This window comes from Moschus berezovskii, chromosome 2 (assembly GCF_049115385.1).
Source record: "Moschus berezovskii isolate FMDL1 chromosome 2, NW_MosBer_1.0, whole genome shotgun sequence".
In the NCBI taxonomy this organism is placed as follows: Eukaryota; Metazoa; Chordata; class Mammalia; order Artiodactyla; family Moschidae; genus Moschus; species Moschus berezovskii.
In genome coordinates, this window is record NC_142461.1 from 125,913,039 (window position 1) to 125,937,397 (window position 24,359).

A 24,359-nucleotide genomic window follows, 5' to 3' on the forward strand; every position below is an offset into this window, starting at 1 on the left:
TTTCATCAAGAGGCTTTTTAGTTACTCTTCACTTTCTGCCATAAGGGTAGTGTCATCTGCATATCTGAACCCTAAGAAATCTTATTTCTTCATCCCAGTAAATCTTGATATTTCCTAATCCAAAAACCTTAAGGTCTTAAAATTTCTCACTGTTTTATATACCGCATACCCAGTGCATCAGCAAGTACTATAGGCTCTGTCTTCAAAATATCCAGAATCTGAACATTTCTCACTTTACCACCCTAGGCCATGCTACACGCAGCTCTTTCAATGACTACAAATTGCCTAATCAGCTTCTCTGTTTCTACTTCTGTTTTTTCTGCAGACTATTTCTCAGTCCAGCAACCACAGTGACCGTATGTACATCACTTCATTCCTCTATTACTCTTCTACAATAACATCTCAACTCAAGAGTAACTAACCAAAGTCCTTACTCTGTTTGAGAAAGCCCTTTATGATCTGCGACGCCTTCAACCATCGTCCTTATCTCCTACCACTATCTCCCAGCTCCTTCCCCAGGGTGGACTCTGGTCTACCTCCAGTTCCCTGAACAAGCCAGGTATGCTCCCACCTAAGCTTCTGCCACTGCTGCTCCCTAAACACAGAAGGCTCCTCCCCCAGCTCCCCTCACATCCTCCTAACTTTAAATCTCCGCCCTGCTGTCTACTCTGTAAGGCCTTTCCCAGGTCAAGCCAATTAGCATCTCCCCATTATCACTCTTCAGTCTTTTTAGAACTCATCTCTACCTGACAATATTTTCCTATTCTAATCGATCTCTGTCCAGAAGAGTATAGCCTACAAGACCAGTGATGTGATTTGTTTGCTGCTGGATTCCCTCTCCTGGAATAGGACTCAGCTAATAGAAGGCACCCAGTAAATGTTTCAAATAAATAAATGAATAAATAGGACTATGGGAACACATACAAGTGGTACTTAACCTAATTAGAAAGGGTTAGAAAAAGCCTCTCCGAAATGGTGACATTTAAGGATAGACCTGAAAGACAAATAGAAACTAGCCTAGTGAAAGAATATGTGATAGAAAGATTTTTCTAGATAATAAAAATAACAAAAGGCTTGAGGCAAGAGCAAGAATGGCCATCTGTGCCATCAAAGAGTACAAATACCTCTCCCCAAATAAAACACTGCTTTAAAAACAGTCTATTTCCCCAATGAGGAATGTGAGGGCTAACACAATATACTATCCTATATATTCCTGACCAAAGACCATTAGGGTATGTAGTTAAAACAATATTAGCCAAGATGAGTGCTAAGAACAAAAGTAAAACAAATATTTTGCAACATCTGTTATTTATTCCCTTATAGGCAATGGCAAGCCACTCCAGTACTCTTGTCTAGAAAATCCCATGGATGGAGGAGCCTGGTAGGCTGCAGTCCATGGGGTTGCTACGAGTCAGACATGACTGAGCAACTTCACTCTCACTTTTCACTTTCACACATTGGAGAAGGAAATGGCAACCCACTCCAGTGTTCTTGCCTGGAGAATCCCAGGGACGGGGGAGCCTGGTGGGCTGCCGTCTATGGGGTCACACAGAGTTGGACACTACTGAAGTGACTTAGCAGCAGCAGCAGTTCCTTTTGCTATCTTTGATTTTAGAGCGTGGCAAATAACTTTTGGTTTGACAAAAGGTGAAACTGGACTGGCCGTGAAAAACAATAATCAGATACCATATCAAAGGAACTAAAAGGATACCAAGTTAAAAGTGGCCAAAGGCCCTTTCAAAGAAATGATTCAAGAAAACAAAACCAAAAATCAACAATACCACTAGGTTTGGTAACATACTTTGCTATTATGAACGAAACCATAATCATCATTGCAATCAAAGGGATTAGCTAACAACATCTGGAAGATGGCTGAAAAACTGGCAAGATATAACTTTTGGAAATCTTAAGAAAATGAATAAATAATTGAAAATGGCAGGAATGCATCTCCTCGGGGACTATGCTATGAAACCCCAAGACAAGGCTCACTGGCCGTTTTATCTGCCAAAAAACTGACGGCATCATTATTATTGTAGTTTAGTATAATTAGAACATACAATGCACAAGAGACACAAAATAAGGTGATTTTAAAACATATGTGTTTGGGATCATAAGAACCACCCTTGGGAATATGAAAAAAGCTGAAAAATACATTGACACAACTCTGTATACAATTTCAGGAGATTCCCAAACTCTATGAAATTCAGTGTGAAAGTTCAATCAGTCAGTCAGTTCAGTTGCTGAGTCGTCTCTGACTCTTTGTGACCCCATGGACTGCAGCACGCCAGGCTTCCCTGTCCATCATGAACTCCCCAGAACTTGCTCAAACTCATGTCCATCGAGTCGGTAATGCCATCCAACCATCTCATCCCATGTCCTCCCCTTCTCCTCCCACCTTCAATCTTTCCCAGCATCAGGGTCTTTTTCAAGAGTCAGTTCTTCAGATCAGGTGGCCAAAGTATTTGGAATTTCAGCTTCAGCATCAGTCCTTCCAATGAATATTCAGGACTGACTGCCTTTAGGACTGACTGGTTGGATCTCCTTGCAGTCCAAGGGACTCTCAAGAGTCTTCTCCAACACCACAGTTCAAAAGCATCAATTCTTTGGCTCTCAGCTTTCTTTATAGTCCAACTCTCACATCTATACATGACTACTGGAAAAACCATAGCTTTGACTAGACGGACTTTTGTAGGCAAAGTAATGTCTCTCTTTTACTCTTGCCTGGAAAATCCCATGGACGGAGGAGCCTGGTAGGCTCCAGTCCATGGGGTCGCTAAGAGTCGGACACGACTGAGCAACTTTATTTTCACTTTCCACTTTCATGCATTGGAGAAGGAAATGGCGGCCCACTCCAGTGTTCTTGCCTGGAGAATCCCAGGGACAGGGGAGCCTGGCGGGCTGCCATCTCTGGGGTCACACAGAGTCGGACACGACTGAAGCGACTTAGCAGCAGCAGCAGCAGCAGTAGCAGCAGGTTGGTCATCGCCTTTTCTTCCAAGGAGCAGACATCTTTTAATTTCATGGCTTCAGTCACCATCTGCAGTGATTTTGGAGCCCCAAAAAATAAAGCCTCTCACTGTTTTCATTGTTTCCCTATCTACTTTCCATTAAGTGATGGGACTGGATGCCATGATCTTCATTTTTTGAATGCTGAGTTTTAAGCCAGCTTTTTCACTCTCCTCTTTCACTTTCATCAAGAGGATCTTTAGTTCTTCTTTGCTTTCTGCCGTAAGGCTGGTGTCATATGCATATCTGAGGTTATTGATATTTCTCCCCAGAATCCTCATTCCAGCTTGTGCTTCATCCAGCCCAGCATTTCACATGATGTACTCTGCATATAAGTTAAATAAGTAGGGTGACAATATACAGTCTTGACGTACTCCTTTCCCAATTTGGAAACAGTCTGTTGTTCCATGTCTGGTTCTAACTATTGCTTCTTGACCTGCATACAGATTTCTTAGGAGGCTGGTAAGGTGGTCTGGTATTCCCATCTCTTGAAGAATTTTCCACAGTTTGTTGTGATCTACACAGTCAAAGGCTTTGTGAGAACCAATACACTTGGGATAATAAAGAGCAATATATCCCGGGATGAAAGCTATGCAGCAGGCTTATGAAAATTGTCCAGAGGAAAGTTAGAAGACAGAGGGTATTAGTAGAGTGGGCTCCAGAAAAAAAGGAAAGCTTACAGAAAGGTGGTAGAAATTTTAGACTGGATAAATTTTAATATTTTATAAAGAAAACTAATTCAAGAAAGTCATAATATTTACCTATGGAACAAATTTAACTGTGAAATAGTTCTGGAAGACAGAATCCATTTCATTTTGATAATAAATATATACATAAATACCTGTAATATAAACATATTATATTATTTGGACTTCTAAGAAAGTCCAAAGTGTGATAATGGAGTGAAGCAATGCAAATCAAATATTCAGGTCTTTGCCAATTATTCTAACTTTTAGAATCAGCATATAATTTAATCTCAGAACACTATATGATTACAGGACCAAAGGAAAGCATTAACAATTCTGACAACATGAAAGTATAAATGACCAAGGTTAAGTTTATAAATATAGAGAAATATACTATTTAAAGTTTAAAATGGAAGTATCCAACGAAACAAAAATATTAACAAAAAAATAAATCAAACATCATGAAGAGGGGAGAGGACAGAGGAGGGGAGGAAACAATGAGCTAAATCCTCATATTTTGTAGCAAAGAATTAACAGATGCTGTCTAAGTTGGCAAATAAATATATAAAAGAGTAAGTATATTTCTTATAGTTCTGGAGATAACCTTCAGATATACACAGGTTCCCCTGAGAAATATCAGCAGGATAGGAAAGAGTAGGATAGGATTACATACACTCACATTTCATCCTAAATTCTTCTAGACTATTTAATTATTATATATTCATGTTAGCATGGTAAAAATTAAAAGTAAAAAAAAAAAAAAGCCAGTTTAGGTAGGTCTTTAGTGCTGATGCAATTCCTTGCCAGCACTTGACCTATTTCAAGTACTTTTTAAATATATCAAAGCAAGGCTTACTTGCTTTTTCTTTTGATGGGTTCACTCTTTTATTAATTTTATTTCTTATTTAAGCTAGAAATAAAGACTATTACATGTGGAAGAGATACTAGTTGAATGTTGATGACACTTTTAAAAAAGAATACAGACACAAGTTAGGTCTCATTGCATTAAAATTTCTTGAATTTTAGTCAAAATCAAGTATTTCTTTTAAGTTTCCATGAGGCTACACACATTCTTCTCTACAAAAGTATACATCATCAAACTGCTACATTACTTTTACTGTAAGATGATTCCTTTTATAATCAAAGTATTATTTGCTAGCCTACTACATCCAAGTCAACAGAGATTGAAAGATGGGTGCGTGGAAAACAGAAGAGTAAGGTTCCACAAAGAAAGGAGATTACTTTTGTTTTGCTTCCCCTAGTGGAGGCTGGAGAAAAGGAAGGAGGGGAACAACAGGAGAGACAGGGAGGCATGAAAAGCCTTGACGGGATCATTACAGCACTTCACTTGTCAGAGCAGGCCTCACAGATCTGAAAGGATACATTCAGAAGACACTAAAGACAGGATTAAAAGTGACAAACCCTCAACAACCAGTTTAACATTTTCTAAAAGTTAGAGGGGTTTCTGAAGTTTCTAGGTTTAGGTAACCAAGCCAATTGTAATGATTCAAAACAAAAAACACAGAAAAGAAACAGAATGGAGGATAACCACGTGTTCAACACTGGACACAAAGTGTAATGTTCGGCTTGTGGAGCTGTCCAAAGTGTAACTATAGACAGCATATTACTAGATAGTACAGTATCTAGCATATTACTTAGTTGATAATGTATTGTTACATGAAGCCATGGCAGTAAAATGTTTTCTTACATACATATATTGCAGGAAGTGAAAAAAAAAAAAAGGTCATTTAGAAATATCCACATGAAAAGAGCTGCTAGAAAAATAAGTCAGTGAAGTAGACCTAAAAGTTAAAGAAGTAATATAAATAAAAGCTTCCATTTTTCAAAAGCAATGTGTTACACAAGTCTGCTGAGTGGTAAAACCAAAACTCAAATTTTGGTTTGTTGTCCATCCTTTTAACCAATATAGTACCATCATGATGGAAGCCATGACAAGTAATGCCCATTTTAGAGACTAACTAGGAATAAGCAAGTTTCCTTACCCTTTCCTTCTAACTCCTGACTAAACCACAGTACATGTGTCAAGAGCCTCCCCATACCCATACTCAATATCACCACCCCACCCCCAAAACACATTTATGCTTTTAAGAAGCTGGGGTTCCACTAAAAAGTACAATTATTTTTATAGCTAATAACATAAAGTGTTTTAAAATGTTGGTAAATTTGGATCTTGACATAGTTATAGACAATATTTGAATAAATGAAAGCTAGCTAAGTTAAAGCATATCAATTAAGTTCATTTACTCATCATTTAGTGTCTCTCATGAGCCAAGCACTAGGGATAAAATGGTGTCTAAAAACAGACTTAAACGCTGTGCCTCTAAACAAACTGTAATGAAATTATGACACTTTTAGACTTGATATATTTTGTCATGTCTTGAGTGAACTTGTAAGCTACTTAATTAAAAATGTGTATTACATATAAAAGCATCTGTAATACTGTGCTCCAAGAAAGAGGAAATAAACAATAAGTATAACACAAAATATTCCTCTAAGTTTGAAAGCTTAAACTTCAAATTATTTCAATAATGGCCTATACCTAAGTCCAGAATCCCTGTATTATTGTACCACCCCACTCACTAATAATGTCTTCATTCTTAGGGAGTTAAGACCTAACTGAACATACATAAGACAGTAATTTATATCATTTTCTCCTTAATTTGGGAATCAAATCCAAAGTTTTGTACTAAATGTACAATAAATAAGAAAATTCCTTCATGATACTTTTCAGCCAGGTATCTTTACGGTTTTAAAAAACACAAACTAGAGTGAGCAGACAAGATGGCGGAGGAATAGGACGGCGAGACCACTCTCTCCTCCACAAATTCAGCAAAAGAACTTTTGAACGCGAGTAAAGTCCACAAAACAACTTCTGAATGCTGGCAGAGGACGTCAGGCACCCAGAAAAGCAGCCCATTGTCTTCGAAAGGAGGTAGGAAAAAACATAAAAGATAAAAAGCGAAACAAAAGAAGGACGGAGCTCCGTCCCTGGAAGGGAGGCTTTAAAAAGAGAGAAGTTTCCAAACACCAGGAAACACTCTCACTGGCGATTCTGTGGCGAGCCTTGGAAGCTCAGAGGGCCACATAACCGTCTTTTTTTTTTTAAGATTTTTTAAAAACCCACAGATTACCCGCCAAACGGTAACTCCCAGCGGAGAAGCAGCGCAGACGCCTGCATACGCCATTAGCAAGCGGGGGCTGGGCAGGGAGAAGCCGGCTGAACTGCTTAGAGAGAGGACTGGGCTTGAATGCCGCGAGAACAATTTGAGAGAACTGGGGAGAGCAAAGCAGACTGTGGGATAGCTTCCCCACGAAAAGGCGGAAAGCTCTAACCTATGACTCGGCCAGCCCCGCTCACAGAATAAAGGACTGAGCAGAGTGAGCCGGCTGCGGTCGGCCCATCCCCCATTCCCCGCCGAGACAGGCAGGGAGCGCAGCCAGAGCCGGAGCGGGCAACCGCGGCCCCAGAAAGGCATCCGATACAAACTGCAGACAGGCTTGTTGCTAATCAGGACTTCTTGGGCTCGGGCTGGTCGATATCCCCCTGAGAAGGTGCGCCGGTTGTACACCCAGAAAACTGAGTGGCAGGGACTGGGGAGGCGATAAGTCACAGAGACCGCGCTCGCCAAACACCTGGTCCCCTGAGCTGCTCGGACTGGGGAAGGCACAAAACGCAGGCCCAACCAAGTCTGCGCCTTTGTGGAGTACCTGAGAACCTGAACTTGAGCCGCTCAGACCTGGGAAGTGCATACAACCCGGTGCCGGCCTCGGACAGTTCCCGGCAGAGCAACCTAGAGCCTGTGCAGTGTAGACTGGGACAGCATACGTGCTGTGAGCGGGGGCAAACCCAGTGTGGCCGAGACGCTGCGAGCACTCCCCACAGACGCCAGAGATAATCGACTGCAGCGTTCCTCCCTTCCCAGAACAGGACTGAACAACTGAGCCTTAACAAGTGTCCACCCACCCCCTAGTATCAGGGCGGAAATTAGACACTGAAGAGACCAGCAGACAGAAGCTAAAACAGAGGGAACCACCTTGGAAATGACAGATAGAGACATCTAGAGACTACTCCAAGAATAAGACCAAAAACCAGAGGCAAGAGGCTTAAGCCCGAATCCTGAGAACACCAGAGAAGTCCTGACTCCAGGGAACATTAATCGATAGGAGCTCATCAAACGTCTCCATACCTACGCTAAACCCAAGGGTCAACAAGTTCCAGAGCAACACATACCACACAAATTCTCCAGTAACACAGGAAACTAGCCCTGAGCTTCAATATACAGGCTGCCCAAAGTCACTCCAAACCCACTGACATCTCATAACTCATTACTGGACACTTCATTGCACTCCAGAGAGAACAAATCCAGCTCCACCCACCAGAACACCGACACAGGCTTCCATAACCAGGGAACCTTGACAAGTCACCTGTCCAACCCCACACACAGCAAGGAAACTACATAATAAAGAGAACTCCACAAACGGCCAGAAGAGGGAAAGGCCACCCCAAGCAAAGCATTATAAGCAAGATGAAGAAGCAGAGAAATACCCAGCAAGTAAAGGAACAAGATAATTGCCCACCAACACAAACAAAAGAGGAAGATATAGGGAATCTACATGAAAAAGAATTTCGAATTTTGGTGGTGAAAATGATTCAAAATCTTGAAAGCAAAATGGAGTTACAGATAAATAACCTGGAGAAAAGGATTGAGAAGATGGAAGAAAGGTTTAAGAAGGACTTAGAGGAAATAAAAAAGAGTCAATATACAATGAATAATACAATAGATGAGATCAGAAACACTCTGGAGGGAACAAACAGTAGAATAACAGAGGCAGAAGACAGGATAAGCGAGCTAGAAGATAGAATTGTAGAAATAAATGAAACAGAGAGGAAAAAAGAAAAACAAATTAAAAGAAATGAGAACAATATTAGAGACCTCTGGGACAATGTTAAACGCTCCAACATTCGAATCATAGGAATCCCAGAAGAAGAAGACAAAAAGAAAGACCATGAGAGAATACTTGAGGAGATAATAGTTGAAAACTTCCCTAAAATAGGGAAAGAAATAATCACCCAAGTCCAAGAAACCCAGAGAGTCCCCAACAGGATAAACCCAAGGCGAAATACTCCTAGACACATATTAATCAAATTAACAAAGATCAAACACAAAGAACAAATATTAAAAGCAGCAAGGGAAAAACAGCAAATAACACACAAGGGGATTCCCATAAGGATAACAGCTGATCTTTCAACAGAAACTCTTCAGGCCAGGAGGGAATGGCAAGACATACTTAAAGTGATGAAAGAAAATAACCTACAGCCCAGACTACTGTACCCAGCAAGGATCTCATTCAAATATGAAGGAGAAATCAAAAGCTTTACAGACAAGCAAAAGCTGAGAGAATTCAGCATTACCAAACCAGCTCTCCAACAAATGCTAAAGGATCTTTTCTAGACAGGAAACACAGAAAGGGTGTATAAACTCGAACCCAAAGCAATAAAGAAAATGGCTACGGGATCGTACTTATCAATAATTACCTTAAACGTAAATGGGTTGAATGCCCCAACCAAAAGACAAAGGCTGGCTGAATGGATACAAAAACAAGACCCCCATATATGTTGTCTGCAAGAGACCCACCTCAAAACGAGGGACACATACAGACTGAAAGTGAAGGGCTGGAAAAAGATATTCCATGCAAATAGAGACCAAAAGAAAGCAGGAGTAGCAATACTCATATCAGATAAAATAGACTTTAAAACAAAGGCTGTGAAAAGAGACAAAGAAGGAAACTACATAATGATCAAAGGATCAATCCAAGATGAAGATATAACAATTATAAATATTTATGCACCCAACATAGGAGCACCGCAATATGTAAGACAATTACTAACAAGTATGAAAGGGGAAATTAACAATAATGCAATAATAGTGGGAGATTTTAATACCCCACTTACATCTATGGATAGATCAACTCAACAGAAAATTAACAAGGAAACACAATCTTTAAATGATACAATAGACCAGTTAGACCTAATTGATATCTACAGGACATTTCACCCCAAAACAATGAATTTCACCTTTTTCTCAAGTGCACATGGAACCTTTTCCAGGATAGATCACATCCTGGGCCATAAATCTAGCCTTGGTAAATTCAAAAAAGTTGAAATCATTCCATGCATCTTTTCTGACCACAATGCAGTAAAATTAGATCTCAATTACGGGAGAAAAACTATTAAACATGCCAACATATGGAGGCTGAACAACACGCTGCTGAACAACGAACAAATCATAGAAGAAATCAAAAGAGAAATCAAAATATGCATAGAAATGAATGAAAATGAAAACACAACAACCCAAAACCTCTGGGACACTGTAAAAGCAGTGCTAAGGGGGAAGTTCATAGCAATACAGGCACACCTCAAGAAACAAGAAAAAAGTCAACTAAATAACCTAACTCTACATCTAAAGCAACTAGAAAAGGAAGAAATGAAGAACCCCAGGGTCAGTAGAAGGAAAGAAATCGTAAAAATTAGGGCAGAGATAAATGCAAAAGAAACAAAAGAGACCATAGCAAAAATCAACAAAGCCAAAAGCTGGTTCTTTGAGAAGGTAAATAAAATTGACAAACCACTAGCCAGACTTATTAAGAAACAAAGGGAGAAGAACCAAATCAATAAAATTAGAAATGAAAATGGAGAGATCACAACTGACAACACAGAAATACAAAGGATTATTAGAGAATACTATCAGGAATTATATGGCAATAAAATGAATAACCTAGAAGAAATGGACAAATTCCTAGAAAAATACAACTTTCCAAAACTGAACCAGGAAGAAATAGAAAATCTGAACAGACCCATCACAAGCACGGAAATTGAAACTGTAATAAAAAATCTCCCAGCAAACAAAAGCCCAGGTCCAGACGGCTTCACAGCTGAATTCTACCAAAAATTTAGAGAAGAGCTAACACCTATTCTACTCAAACTCTTCCAGAAAATTGCTGAGGAAGGGAAACTTCCAAACTCATTCTATGAGGCCACCATCACCCTAATCCCAAAACCTGGTAAAGACCCCACAAAAAAAGAAAACTACAGGCCAATATCACTGATGAACATAGATGCAAAAATCCTTAACAAAATTCTAGCAATCAGAATCCAACAACATATTAAGAAGATCATACATCATGACCAAGTGGGCTTTATCCCAGGAATGCAAGGATTCTTCAATATCCGCAAATCAGTCAACGTAATACACCACATTAACAAACTGAAAAATAAAAATCATATGATTATCTCAATAGATGCAGAGAAAGCCTTCGACAAAATTCAACATCCATTTATGATAAAAACCCTCCAGAAAGTGGGAATAGAAGGGATATACCTCAACATAATAAAAGCTATATATGACAAACCCACAGCAAACATTATCCTCAATGGTGAAAAACTGAAAGCATTTCCCCTAAAGTCAGGAACAAGACAAGGGTGCCCACTCTCACCACTACTATTCAACATAGTTCTGGAAGTTTTGGCTACAGCAATCAGAGCAGAAAAAGACATAAAAGGAATACAAATTGGAAAAGAAGAAGTAAAACTTTCACTGTTCGCTGATGACATGATCCTCTACACAGAAAACCCTAGAGACTCTACCAGAAAACTACTAGAGCTAATCAATGATTACAGTAACGTTGCAGGATATAAAATCAACACACAGAAATCCCTTGCATTCCTATACACTAATAATGAGAAAATAGAAAGAGAAATTAAGGAAACTATTCCATTCACTGTTGCAACGAAAAGAATTAAATACTTAGGAATATATCTACCTAAGGAAACAAAAGACTTGTACATAGAAAACTATAAAACACTACTGAAAGCAATCAAAGAGGACACTAATAGATGGATCAATATACCATGTTCATGGATTGGAAGAATAAATATTGTAAAAATGAGTATACTACCCAAAATAATTTATACATTCAATGCAATCCCTATCAAGCTACCAAAGATATTTTTCACAGAACTAGAACAAATAATCTCACAATTTGTATGGAAATACAAAAAACCTCGAATAGCCAAAGCAATCTTGAGGAAGAAAAATGGAACTGGGGGAATTAACCTGCCGGACTTCAGGCTCTACTACAAAGCCACAGTCATCAAGACAGTATGGTACTGGCATAAAGACAGAAATATAGATCAATGGAACAAAATAGAAAGCCCAGAGATAAATCCACGCATCTATGGTCACCTCATCTTTGACAAAGGAGGCAAGAATATAAAATGGAGAAAAGACAGTCTCTTTAACAAGTGGTGCTGGGAAAACTGGTCAGCCACTTGTAAAAGAATGAAACTAGAACACTTCCTAACACCATACACCAAAATAAACTCAAAATGGATTAGAGAGCTAAATGTAAGACCAGAAACTATAAAACTCCTAGAGGAGAACGTAGGCAAAACACTCTCCGACATAAATCACAGCAGGATCCTCCATGACCCACCTCCCAGAATATTGGAAATAAAAGCAAAAATAAACAAATGGGACCTAATTAAAATCAAAAGCTTCTGCACAGCAAAGGAAACTATAAGTAAGGTGAAAAGACAGCCTTCAGAATGGGAGAAAATAATAGCAAATGAAGCAACTGATAAAGGATTAATCTCCAAATTATACAAGCAGCTCCTGCAGCTCAATTCCAGAAAAATAAATGACCCAATCAAAAAATGGGTCAAAGAACTAAACAGAAATTTCTCCAAAGAAGACATAAAGATGGCTAACAAACACATGAAAAAATGCTCAACATCTCTCACAATCAGAGAGATGCAAATCAAAACCACAATGAGATACCATTTCACACCAGTCAGAATGGCTGCTATCCAAAAGTCTACATGCAATAAATGCTGGAGAGGATGTGGAGAGAAAGGAACCCTCTTACACTGTTGGTGGGAATGCAAACTAGTACAGCCACTATGGAGAACAGTGTGGAGATTCCTCAAAAAATTGGAAATAGAACTGCCATATGATCCAGCAATCGCACTCCTGGGCATACACACCGAGGAAACCAGAATTGAAAGAGACACGTGTACTCCAATGTTCATTGCAGCACTGTTTATAATAGCCAGGACATGGAAGCAACCTAGATGTCCATCTGCAGACAAATGGATAAGAAAGCTTTGGTACATATACACAATGGAGTATTATTCAGCCATTAAAAAGAATACATTTGAATCAGTTCTAATGAGGTGGATGAAACTGGAGCCTATTATACAGAGTGAAGTAAGCCAGAAAGAAAAACACCAATACAGTATACTAACACATATATATGGAATTTAGAAAAATGCAAATGATAACCCTGTATACGAGACAGCAAAAGAGACACAGATGTACAGAACAGTCTTTGGGACTCTATGGGAGAGGGTGAGGGTGGGATGATTTGGGAGAATGGCATTGAAACACGTATGTTGTCATATGTGAAACGAATCACTAGTTCAGGGTCAATGCATGTTATAGGATGCTCGGGGCTGGCATGCGGGGATGACCCAGAGGGAGGATAAAGGGAGGAGGGAGGTGGGAGGGGGGTTCAGGAGGGGGAACTTATGTAAACCCGGGGCAAATTCATATCAATGTATGGCAAAACCAACCAATATAATATTGTAAAATAATTTGCCTCCAATAAAAAATAAATTAACTACAAAAAAAAATAAATAAAAAAAAATAAAATAAAAAACACAAACTAGCTTTTAGATGTAAACACAGCATAGGAAGAAAGAGGGGGATTAAGTTTTTAGAAGTTTAGGGAAAAAATTTCTTAAAAGTTTTAATATACACCTGAACATGAGCTTTCAGAATTTCTTGGGCACAACAACTTTTACCTATTGATAAAACAAGGAGTTTCTACTCTTTTCTTCATCCAGGGAAATAACAGATTTCCTTCTATATGTTCATAAGAAATCTATAAAAGCAAATCATAAATCCATTTGACAGTTACACTTTCAAAATAATGGAAGATATGGTACAGACAAATAACCTCTCAGCTCAGAAATGTTTTCCTTATCTAAATTAAATAAGAAAATCTATAAAGCCTATTAAAATATATAACCGGGGCTTCCCTGGTGGTCCAGTGGTTATGAATCTACCTGCCAATGAAGGGCACATGGATCTGATCCCTGGTCCAGGAAGATTCCACATGCCAAGGAGCAACTAAGCCCATGCGCCACAACTACTGAGTCTGCTTGCCCTAGAACCCATGCTCCACAACAAAAGAAATCACCAGAGTGAGAGGCCTGCCTGCTGCAACTAGAGAGAAGCCTCTGCTTGCAGCAACTACAGAAAGCCCACTCACAGTAACCAAGACCTGGCTCAGGCAAAAATAAATACATAAATCTTCATTAAAACACACACACACATATTGTTCAGTCATAAGTCGTGTCCGACTCTTTGTGACCCCATGGACACTCCAGGCTCCTCTGTCCATGAGGTTCTCCAGGCAACAATACTGAAGTGGGTTGCCATGTCCTTCTCCACACACATATATTTTATATATATAGCCTGGCATATATTAGACATTCAATTAAGTAGCTGCTATAATAAAACTGGCTTTTATTCATATGAATTTTAATTAATCGACTGTTTTGAAGCATACAGGGCATTGAATTCAACACCATGATCCACAGAAAAAAATCACATTCCTTGGTATGGACTCTCCCTAAGTCCAAAATTGGGGGTGGGGGGTGGGGTGGAATTTGTAAATTTACAACCGGTCACAACTACACAAGACAGTAAAAGTGACTCAATGGATTCAACATCATCACTACTGAAGCCATGTCAGGAACCAATCCTGTCAGTTGGCACTGCCCTCCTTCACTGTATACGAGATATCTATGTGCTCCCAGTTTCTCCTGGATTTAAAAGTATGGGAGCTGGCACAAGAGCCGATACCTGAGAAACAATAAAAAAAATCAACAATTTTTCGCTGCAAAATAAGATTGGCTTTTTTGTAAGGATCATTTTAGAAACTTGAAAGCAAAACTTTTGCTTAATTTTCCACTGAAACAATCTTTTTGTGACTGCCTTTTCTGAAATTGGGGACAAGTGGTGCTGTGTAACATGCATGAAAACAGAAATACTGCTAATTAGTAATTCTCCTTGATCCCTGAGATGATACAATCATCCTCTACAGTACCTATCTCTACAATGGCCCAAAGACCAGGAATAAGAAGAGAAAAAAGGCAACTGTGATGTCAGTACCATTTCTTCAGCGTATTTAGCCAGAAATCTGTAAGCTCCGATCATCCCAGACACTACTGTCATTCCCTGTCCTTATACTTCTATTAACCACATCTCTAGAATTAAAAAATTACAAGATGAAATCCCTCATTTCTCATTTCCTAACCCAAACTCGCTAGGAACTTCTCATGAGGATTTTAGTAGGCCCAAATCAAAACTAAGATCACAAAACTTCACAAACAGTACAGACAGTACTTTAGCATGTAAAAACCCAACAGAATGGCATTACACAGAATAGTTGTAAAGGCCATATGACAAAATTCAGACTTTGCAAACAACACAACCAGAGTACCTTCTACAAGTAGAGATAACATTTAACAATGGTGTATAATTAATTAAAGGTTAAACATAGAATTGTCACATGACCCAGCAATTCTACTCCTAGGTATGTATTTCCAAGAGAAATAAAAAACGTATGTCCGTATAACTTTTACACAAACATTCATAGTAGTATTATTCACAATAGCCAAAAAGCAGAAACAACTCAAGAATCCACCAATTGATGAACAGATAAATAAAAGGTGATATATCCACACAATGGAATATTTTTTCGCAATAAAAAGAAAAGAAGTACTGATATATGCTACAACCTGGATAAACCTTGAAAACATTACACTAAGCAAAAGAAGCCAGTCAAAAAAGACACAGTATTTATTTTATCTATATAAAATCTACAGGACAGGCAAGCATACAGAAGGAGATTCATGTTTGCCTAGAGTTGGGGTAGTGGGGATACTGGCAGGAGTGACTGCTAATGGGTCTTAGGTTTCTCGTGGGGATGAGGAAGATGATCTAAAATTGATTGTGGCACTGGGATGCACAATTCTGTGGATGAACTAAAAGCCACTGAATTGTACATTTTAAACAGGTGAACTGTATACTATGTGAATCGTATCTGAATAGTTAATTTTAAAAATCAATTTTGTGCTATAAAAGTTGAAAAATAAACTATTAAAAAACAAACAACAATAACAAAAACCTGGCATTATTGTAAACAGCATGCCTAGCAAATCAAGAACAAAGATTATCAATTTATTCAACAAAAAATTTTACTGATATGAAATAGTGAATATTTGTTTAATCAGATCTCGCTAATTTTCTAATAAAAGGTCTCATATCAAGGAACTATGCTTATTCTCATACAGAAATTTACACAAACATATAAATTAAACTGGAAAGAGTCTCTGAAGAGCTCATATCACAGATTTTATGAGCCATGAGAAAGAGAAGCATAAAATTAAATGTAAAACAGATTTCATTATAAAATCTCTTTTAGAGTGAATATATAATCTCTCAGATGAGTTAGCGAACTAATATCAACATTGAAGAAAGAGTTTTCCACACAATAATAGTGTTCTGAAGACATGTACATTTTCAATTACCCATATGTAATCAGGAACTAACTGTGATATCTTAATATACCAATGATAAAACAAAATTTGTGAAACAAAAGAAAGACTTCTATTAACCTATATTCACAAAAAACAGAAATTTTTAAAATAAAAACTTTAAAAAATTATTTAAAAAGCACTTCAGACTTATTTTGTTAGTTGTGACTGGTATTTTTCCTTCACAATAAAATATTTTTAAGTGAAAGTTGAATAACAGGCTAAATACAAATCTTCAATGAACGTACACATGATTTGAAGAAACCAAAAGATGACAAAATATCTTTTAAGCAGCGCTTCTGAAAAGTAGGGAGATTATATGTAAGAGGAAATTTCTAGACTAAGTTTGTACATTAAGAAAAAGAGAAAAGAATTATAAGCCCACCAGAGAAAAAAGGAAAAAGAGAAGACATGCAGAAAAGAGTCCAACAAAATTTACATGAAAAGACCACAGTAAGGTGAAAAATAACCCTAATTCCTAAAATTAGTTATTCATAGCAATTATTATAATTACCAAAAGATATGTGAAAGAATTGGGAAGACTCTATAAATGTTACCATCTTTCAATATAATACTATGAAAAATTTTACCATCTGAGAAAATGTAATATGGAATAATAAGGATCCTAATACCATCAACTTATCTTATTTAATATAACAAGTTTTTCTCAATTATAAAAAGAAACACATTTTAAAGCCAAACACAGCTAATTATTAAAAACAATACAAGCTCTATGAAGACATTTTCTAACTTCAAGACAAAGTTAAACCTATGACTATAAGAAAAAAACCCTAACTAGTCATGCAAATACTAATATTTGAAAAAATATATATATCTATTACCTTACTCTTTGTTGCAACTTGAAAGGGAATAAGTATACGTAAGAAATTAAGATCCTATTTTTCTATAATAAAATGACAATGTGGCTCAATCGTTTTTTTCACCAATTTCTGAGATAATATTATCTCTAAAAGCCTTTAATGTATATAGTTTATATATTTAAAATACAAAGAATTAGATAAATAAGAGCTACTTCAAGTACTGACCATTACTTCCATTACAGATGGCTAAAATCAAGTAATATATAAATTTAAATGACTTACATTGTTGTTGCGAGTTTCTACAGCAGGGAATTTTCTGACTATGAACTTCACAGCAGATTCCAGGTTTTTGTCAATAAGGTAGGATGGTTTTGCCTTGGGGTCTCCACAAGCCTATAAAACAACAGTAATAAAAAAAGTGAAATGCCTCCTTTTTCTAAAACCAAGAAATAATAGCAAATCTGTAATCAGAAATTAGAGAGATACTTGTTTTTGGTGAGCAGGTGATAAAATGAATAGGCAAAGTGCAGGGATTGTCACAGCTGAAATATGCAATGGGAGACAGTACAGAGATGTTCTTCTACTGAAAAAAAATGCATGGAAAGTTTCAAAGCAGTTAGCGCAGAACAGCAGTGAAGGAAAAGCTCAAACCTAAAAAAATAAAAGAAAAGAAAAGAAAAAGAAAAAAAAAATTCTTGGTTTGAGGTAGGATTGTATTCATCTGAAGCTAATAAAGTATTACAAAATTAAATATTCAATAAGAGTACTGGAAATGTTTCTATGTGTTATATAATAAAAGCTTATGTTTAAATGTCTTTTCCAAAATGTTCTCCTCATTCAATCTAAACATTTTAAATACAAGAGCCCTAGTTCAAAAGAACTGGAAGGTGCTAAAACTAGCCTTATAGTATTAACTTGTGTTGCCGAAAATCTGAGTTACAACACTGTTTTCCATCATACCAGCAGCACTTCAAACAATGAAATCTACATCTATTCTATATCTCATAAGCACAGAACAAATGGAAATGTTTACATTTTGACCACATCAGCAGTACAGCATTCTCTGTATGAAACTGTAAAGCATTGCACAAATGTAAGGCATTATTATTAGAAAGAACTTTTTATCTGAACTATTAGCAATACAGCATAATCTTCAATACTGCTCAGTTTCATTCTGTGACATGATTAACTGCTTCCTAGTGAATTACTGAGATGGTAACATTTCTACTTCTTTTCATTGTATTTTAAAGAGGGTATATCCTTTGAAAAGTTATCTATTATGTGTGAGGAAATACAATACTGTAATGTTTTTTCACTGTTTACTATAGCTATGTTGTGGATTGCAGAAAGAGAAGTTATGAAACATGAAACTGATCTGAAAGCGGGCAAGCGGGCAGAGGGAAGGTGAAAAGCTTTGCAAACCTTCCAAACTTGTCCTTGCTGGGGAAGCATTGTAATAAAAAGAGAGAAAATTACTTGTAAACAATGAGTGTCAAACTATGACATACGTTTCAGTAGAGAACTTATGCACTGCAGACTATGAATAACAAGACAAGATGAAAACTATATGGTGCTACAATTTTCAAGGTATTCTGAGTAGCAAGTTTTAGTATACAATAAATTTATAGAGTTTATATTATTCATATATATTTAAATACTACTGTGAGGTGTACAACCATGTCAGTTTCTCGGTGCTCTTTCTAAATAACTTAAAAATAATACTAGAAGGAAAAATAAAGACTACATGCAACTATAAAAACAGGAGCAAAACCATTAGTGAAATTTTACATACCTTAAAAAGAAACGGTAGCCAAGAATAAAAATAAGTCGTTATTGGATGACTTTTGAACTTTAGCTCAATTCCAACTATTTTTCAAATATCAACTAACTCCTTACCAAGCCAAAGTATAAAAATCAATGCAAAAATTCTTATATTTTCCAAAAGGAAATAGGAATGCACTAAGAATTATCTTAATTCTCAAACACAATTAGATAAAACAAAATTAACTATAAGAAATTTAGAACTTCATAATCTTTAACCAGACTGACACAAAGCTATTGTATAAATTTCATTTCAATATCATAAATATTAACATATCTGACTTTTCCTCAGAGTAGACTGTCACTAGCTTAAAATATTATATCTCACAAATTGATCTTCCAATTAACCCACTTCCCCCAAAATATTATATAGAGGAATAACTGAGAGCCACATAACTAAGAATTTGTACCAATGGAAATAGCTACATATTAGCAATTCCTTCTATCAATCATAAAATGAAAACCAAGTTTCAAGAACATGCCTGAAGTAGTACAGAATACTAAAGTGATTCCAAATTCTTTTTAAAATATTATGTATCATCTTTCATACTCTAATTATTTTAAAATTCAGTTATCCGTTCTAACAATATAAGTGAAAAAACTAATAAAATATAATAGACTACCATACCCACTCCCAGTGATCACGAATTTTATTGTGTAAGAATTTAATCAAGTAACTAAAGATATATCTGTATATAAACAGCTCTTCCTTACTGCACAGAAAACAAAAAGAATGGAATTTCATTTCAGTGGAAAAATAAGTGGTTATATAGTCTTTCCTTGGAATTAATTTACCTTTTTCCACACTACTCACTGAGCCATATTTAAACAAACTACACTGGGAGACAGTATGCCATAAAGATTAAGAATACAGACCCTGGAATAGAAGACTAAATTTCAATCTTCATCACTTACTATCCATGGGACGATCCATACTTGAATATATTATGACACATCTCCTAATCTCAATTTCTTCATGTGTAAATGGGGAAATTAGCATTTACCTAATAGCTATAATTATAATTACCTAAGTAAAAATCTCATGTGAATAGTAAGCACTGAATAGTCTTTATCATAGTAAACAGAATTAGAAATAATGACTAAGATTCTTTCCTCTAATCATATACTCTTTATTTACCCCAAGCCTAAACATAACCAAATTTGCTTTACTCACAGAAAACGAGTAGCCTAGTAGTTAAGAACATGAGTTATAAGACAGGCTGTCCATGTTCAAATCCTGGCTCCTAGCTATAACCATAAACAAGTGATTTGCTGTGCCTCAGTTTCATCTGTTAAATAAATCATAACTGCAAGCTACCCTAAAAAGTTTTGCCCATTAGATTAGTATCAGTGTGTGCTTGTGGGTGTGTATGTGCATATGAGCAGAATTTTTAAGGGTATCTGGCATACTTCATTCACTCAAAAAATGCCAATAGAAAAACACAAGATTCACAAACACTATACAAGAGTACTAGGCACCATTTTATTTTTTTCTGAAATCAACCTACTCGAGATACCAATAGAGACACTTGCAAATACTCAGGCAAAAAAAAGTGCAAGAAAAAAATCAAAACTTGACTAAAAGCTAGTATTTAGGTAAATACATCCTGGCAAAAAGCCATTCTTAATAATCAACTGAAGAATAATGTCCTACCATACTGAAAGAATATAACAATATCCCAACTAACCAGATGTCTGTTTATAGAGATTAACTTTCTCCACTCTAACTCAAAATCTTCATTTTAATGACTCCACCAACAAAGAAATCATAAAATAAACTATAGTTTAAAAACACAGCTTGCACTCGGTACACCTAAAACTCTTACCTCGTCCTACTACAGTAACATTACACAAAACTCATCTTTCACTCTTAAAAGTATTACCCTTTGAAATAACATATTTAAGAATTGGCAATACAGTGGTTTTAACTCTGAGCATTTACTGCCGAGGACCCAGGTTCAATCCCTGGTTGGGGAACTAAGATCCCACAAGCCACGAGTTACAGCCAAAAAAGAAAAAAGAAAGAAATAAAGAAAACTGAATATACTACTATACTTACAGTATATTTTAAACTAATATATTTCACAAAGGCTTGCCACAAAGACTGAACCAAAAGGTTCAACCAATTCAATTAAACTCGAATACATCTAACCTGTCCATCACCCCACCCTCCAAAAAAAAGAAAAGGGGAGTAAAGGACAAAATTTTGTCTAAATCCCTGAATCTTATAGCTCTACAAAAGGAAAAAAAAAAGTTTTTTTGCATAATTGGTTAAGGGGTTGCCCAAATGGCTCAGTGGTAAAGAATCCGCCTCCCAGTGCAGAAGACCCAGGTTCAATCCTTGGGTTGGGAAAATCCCCCAAGGGAGGAAATAGGAACCCACCCCAGTATTCTTGACTGGGAAATCCCATAGAACAGAAGAGCCTGGAGAGCTACAGTCCATGGGGTCACAAAAGAGTCAGACACACTTAGCAACTAAAACAATAATTGGCTAAAAGGGCTTTTCATCAAGCAAACAGGAAACTGTATCTGTAATTTTAGAACTGTTTTAAAAAGCACCACTCTAAAACCTTATTTTATCTTGACTCAGCATGATTTCTTAATGCATAAAATACCAGAATTTAAAATTCCAGAAGATCTAAAGCAAATTTAAATATTTATACACTTAAATTTCCAGTTTTCAGAACTGAAACTTTATTTCCCATGAATATTCTAATTACCTTTAAATTTAACAAAGCTAAGACTAATCTGGCAGATAAAATTATACTAGTGTTAAAGGAAGTATTTAAATGTAATAATTAATAACTGTCTGTAAGTGAATCACAGCCCATACAGCCTTAGGCAAGTTGCTTCCCTGAGCCTTAGTACTTTAACCCATAAATTAAGGATACTATTATTACCTACTTAATAAGGTAGGTTGTTCATATTTTTAAAAGACAAAATATACAAAAAGTGCTTATTCCAGGTGGCTGACACACAAATTCTTATGTTTTGATTACCTTCAATTTTTTTAAAATAGAACTTTTCACAATAGATGGATATCTATGAGTTCCCAATTATCAAAAAAAGATCATGCATTTAACGAAATTAATGTCAGTGCTGTCAATTCAGTATTTCCTAGTTCATTTTTTCACAAAACAAAAATATAATGTTGTTATCCAAAATAAAGAACAAAGACGTTTCAGAAAACCACATATTATTTTATTTGGGCCACAAAATAAACATCGTTGATTAAAAACCTCAAAATCAGACAATACAGTTTTAAAGCATGACTTTTCAACAAATCTTCCTGCCAAATCTACCACTGAAATCACTTCCAAGGTCTTTCCTTGGGTTGTCACAACACAGATTACATACCACAGCTTAACTCTGCATGGTTAACGTTATATATTTTTCGAAGAACATCCTTACCACAATGTTTAAAAAATAAAAATTAAAAGTACAGAAACAGTCCTCTATGCATAAGAGATTAAACAACAATCAAGAGAAAACAAAACAATAATGATATAAGAGTCAAGAGTAAAAGGAACATTTACTAGGCGTGCAAAACACCTCGGTTTAGAAATTTTCTAAATCTTTACTCAACAGAGAGAAAAGTAGCATCAGAAATTAAGTGACTCACTCAGGGCTTTACAATTACTAACTTTGAGTACTCAAGTATTTCAAAACACTAAAAACAAACCAAACAAACAAACAAAAAACCACTTACTGAAAAATATATACTCCAAAAAAAAATATGTAAAAATTGTTCCATTCTTTCCGTACCTCAGCTGCTCAAAATTTTTACTGAAGTAATCACTATTAAAGGAAAAAAAAAAAATCTGATTACTTCAATCAGTTTTATTTTTTAATTTCCAGTCTAACTTAAAACACATTCCTTTGCCAAAATATTATAGAACAAAATAATTTCTTTTACTACAATAACTTAAATGGAAAAAACATGAACAAAATCCCAGGGATCAGAGTGAGAATGCTATTTATGAGAGTATAGGAAAGAAATCAGCCTCACCTGAATCGTATTAGGAAAGAGAAAAATCTACAAAATGTGATCAAGATGAAAGATGAATTTAAACATTTACTCCATAAACAAGAAATAATAAACCTGTTTTAAAGCAGGTTTTGCAAAACTGAAGGTAAAAGCAGACTAAAATTCTCCCTTGAGTCTTCAACAAATTGATATTAATGCCTAGAGGAAAAATGGACATCACTTAAGACCACAGACTCTAAAAGGAACTTGCCTACAACTCTTTTATTTTCTAACTTTAAAAATAATGAATTTCAGTGTGCAACTTTCCAGTAAGTATTAAAAAAATCTAAAAAAAAAAAAAGAAACTATCAAGACCAAAACAAGCCTCAAATTCTAATAATACTGGTTAAATTTTCCATTTTTTTCCCCATGCATGTCACCTACATTTTGGCCAATCAATCTGCTTGCAACTTCCCCTTTGAGATTGGGTAGGTGAAAAAAAAAAGGTGCGGGAGAAGAAAAAAAGTAACCCACTTCTATAGTTTGGATTAAAAAACTTGATAGGAAAGTAAACGGAAATTACTGGAAATGCTTTAAAATTAACGTAATTTTATAAATCATCTCTTATAGAGTCAATAACAGCCGATTTAAAGGTATATACATACTATGATTATTGTTTCCTAAGGACAAGTTCTTGAAAAATCATAAACTTAAATATTTTGACTCATTATATATTTCAAAATTCTTTATTAAAAATTTTAATAAATCAAAGTTTCTAATTACCATTCAATACTCAAAAAGATGTCTATGTTATTGTTTTCAAACATGTCTCAGTTTCTCATATACACAAACATTTCAGTTTATATCCAACAAAGAGTAAGGGTTATATGTGGTTACACTGTTACTATTCTAAAAGAAGTTGATCTTTAAAGGACTTCTGGGAAACATACGTCTGAAGAACAAACACTTATTTTGCATTAGCAGTAAGTAGATATCAAACTATAATGCCAGGCAGTAAAAAGGAAAAATTAAGAAATGTTCCTAAAGATGGTAATGAGCTGGATTTATTAGGAAAAAGTGAACACTTAGTAATTGCCCAGTATGTTTCAAGCTCCAGAAATACACAACATCTGTTCACATCTTACTCTTGTGCCAGGCACTATACTAGCACTTTGTGAATTTACCCATTTAATTCTCAACGTTATAATGCTAAGTAAAGAGTATTCCACACATGGGAAAACAGGAATATCTAAGATTGCAAGACAATAGGACTAACGTGGCTTAGAAAACCAAAAAATGTAACTTGAAGTGTAGGAGAAGCTGAGAGTAAATAAGCACCCTGTAGATGCTTTTGCTAGTACAGAGTCTATGTG

General features: G+C 36.1%; 1 protein-coding gene across 1 annotated transcript in view; it reads right to left on the reverse strand.

Annotated features, from left to right (window-relative positions):
- Nucleotides 1-24,359, reverse strand: part of NCKAP1 (NCK associated protein 1) — a 120,582-nt gene that overhangs the window by 86,635 nt on the left and 9,588 nt on the right. The window contains exon 2 of the mRNA XM_055398884.2: nucleotides 17,481-17,591. Within this exon, the coding sequence (XP_055254859.1) occupies nucleotides 17,481-17,591 (111 nt within the window). The remainder of the gene's footprint in view (nucleotides 1-17,480; nucleotides 17,592-24,359) is intronic.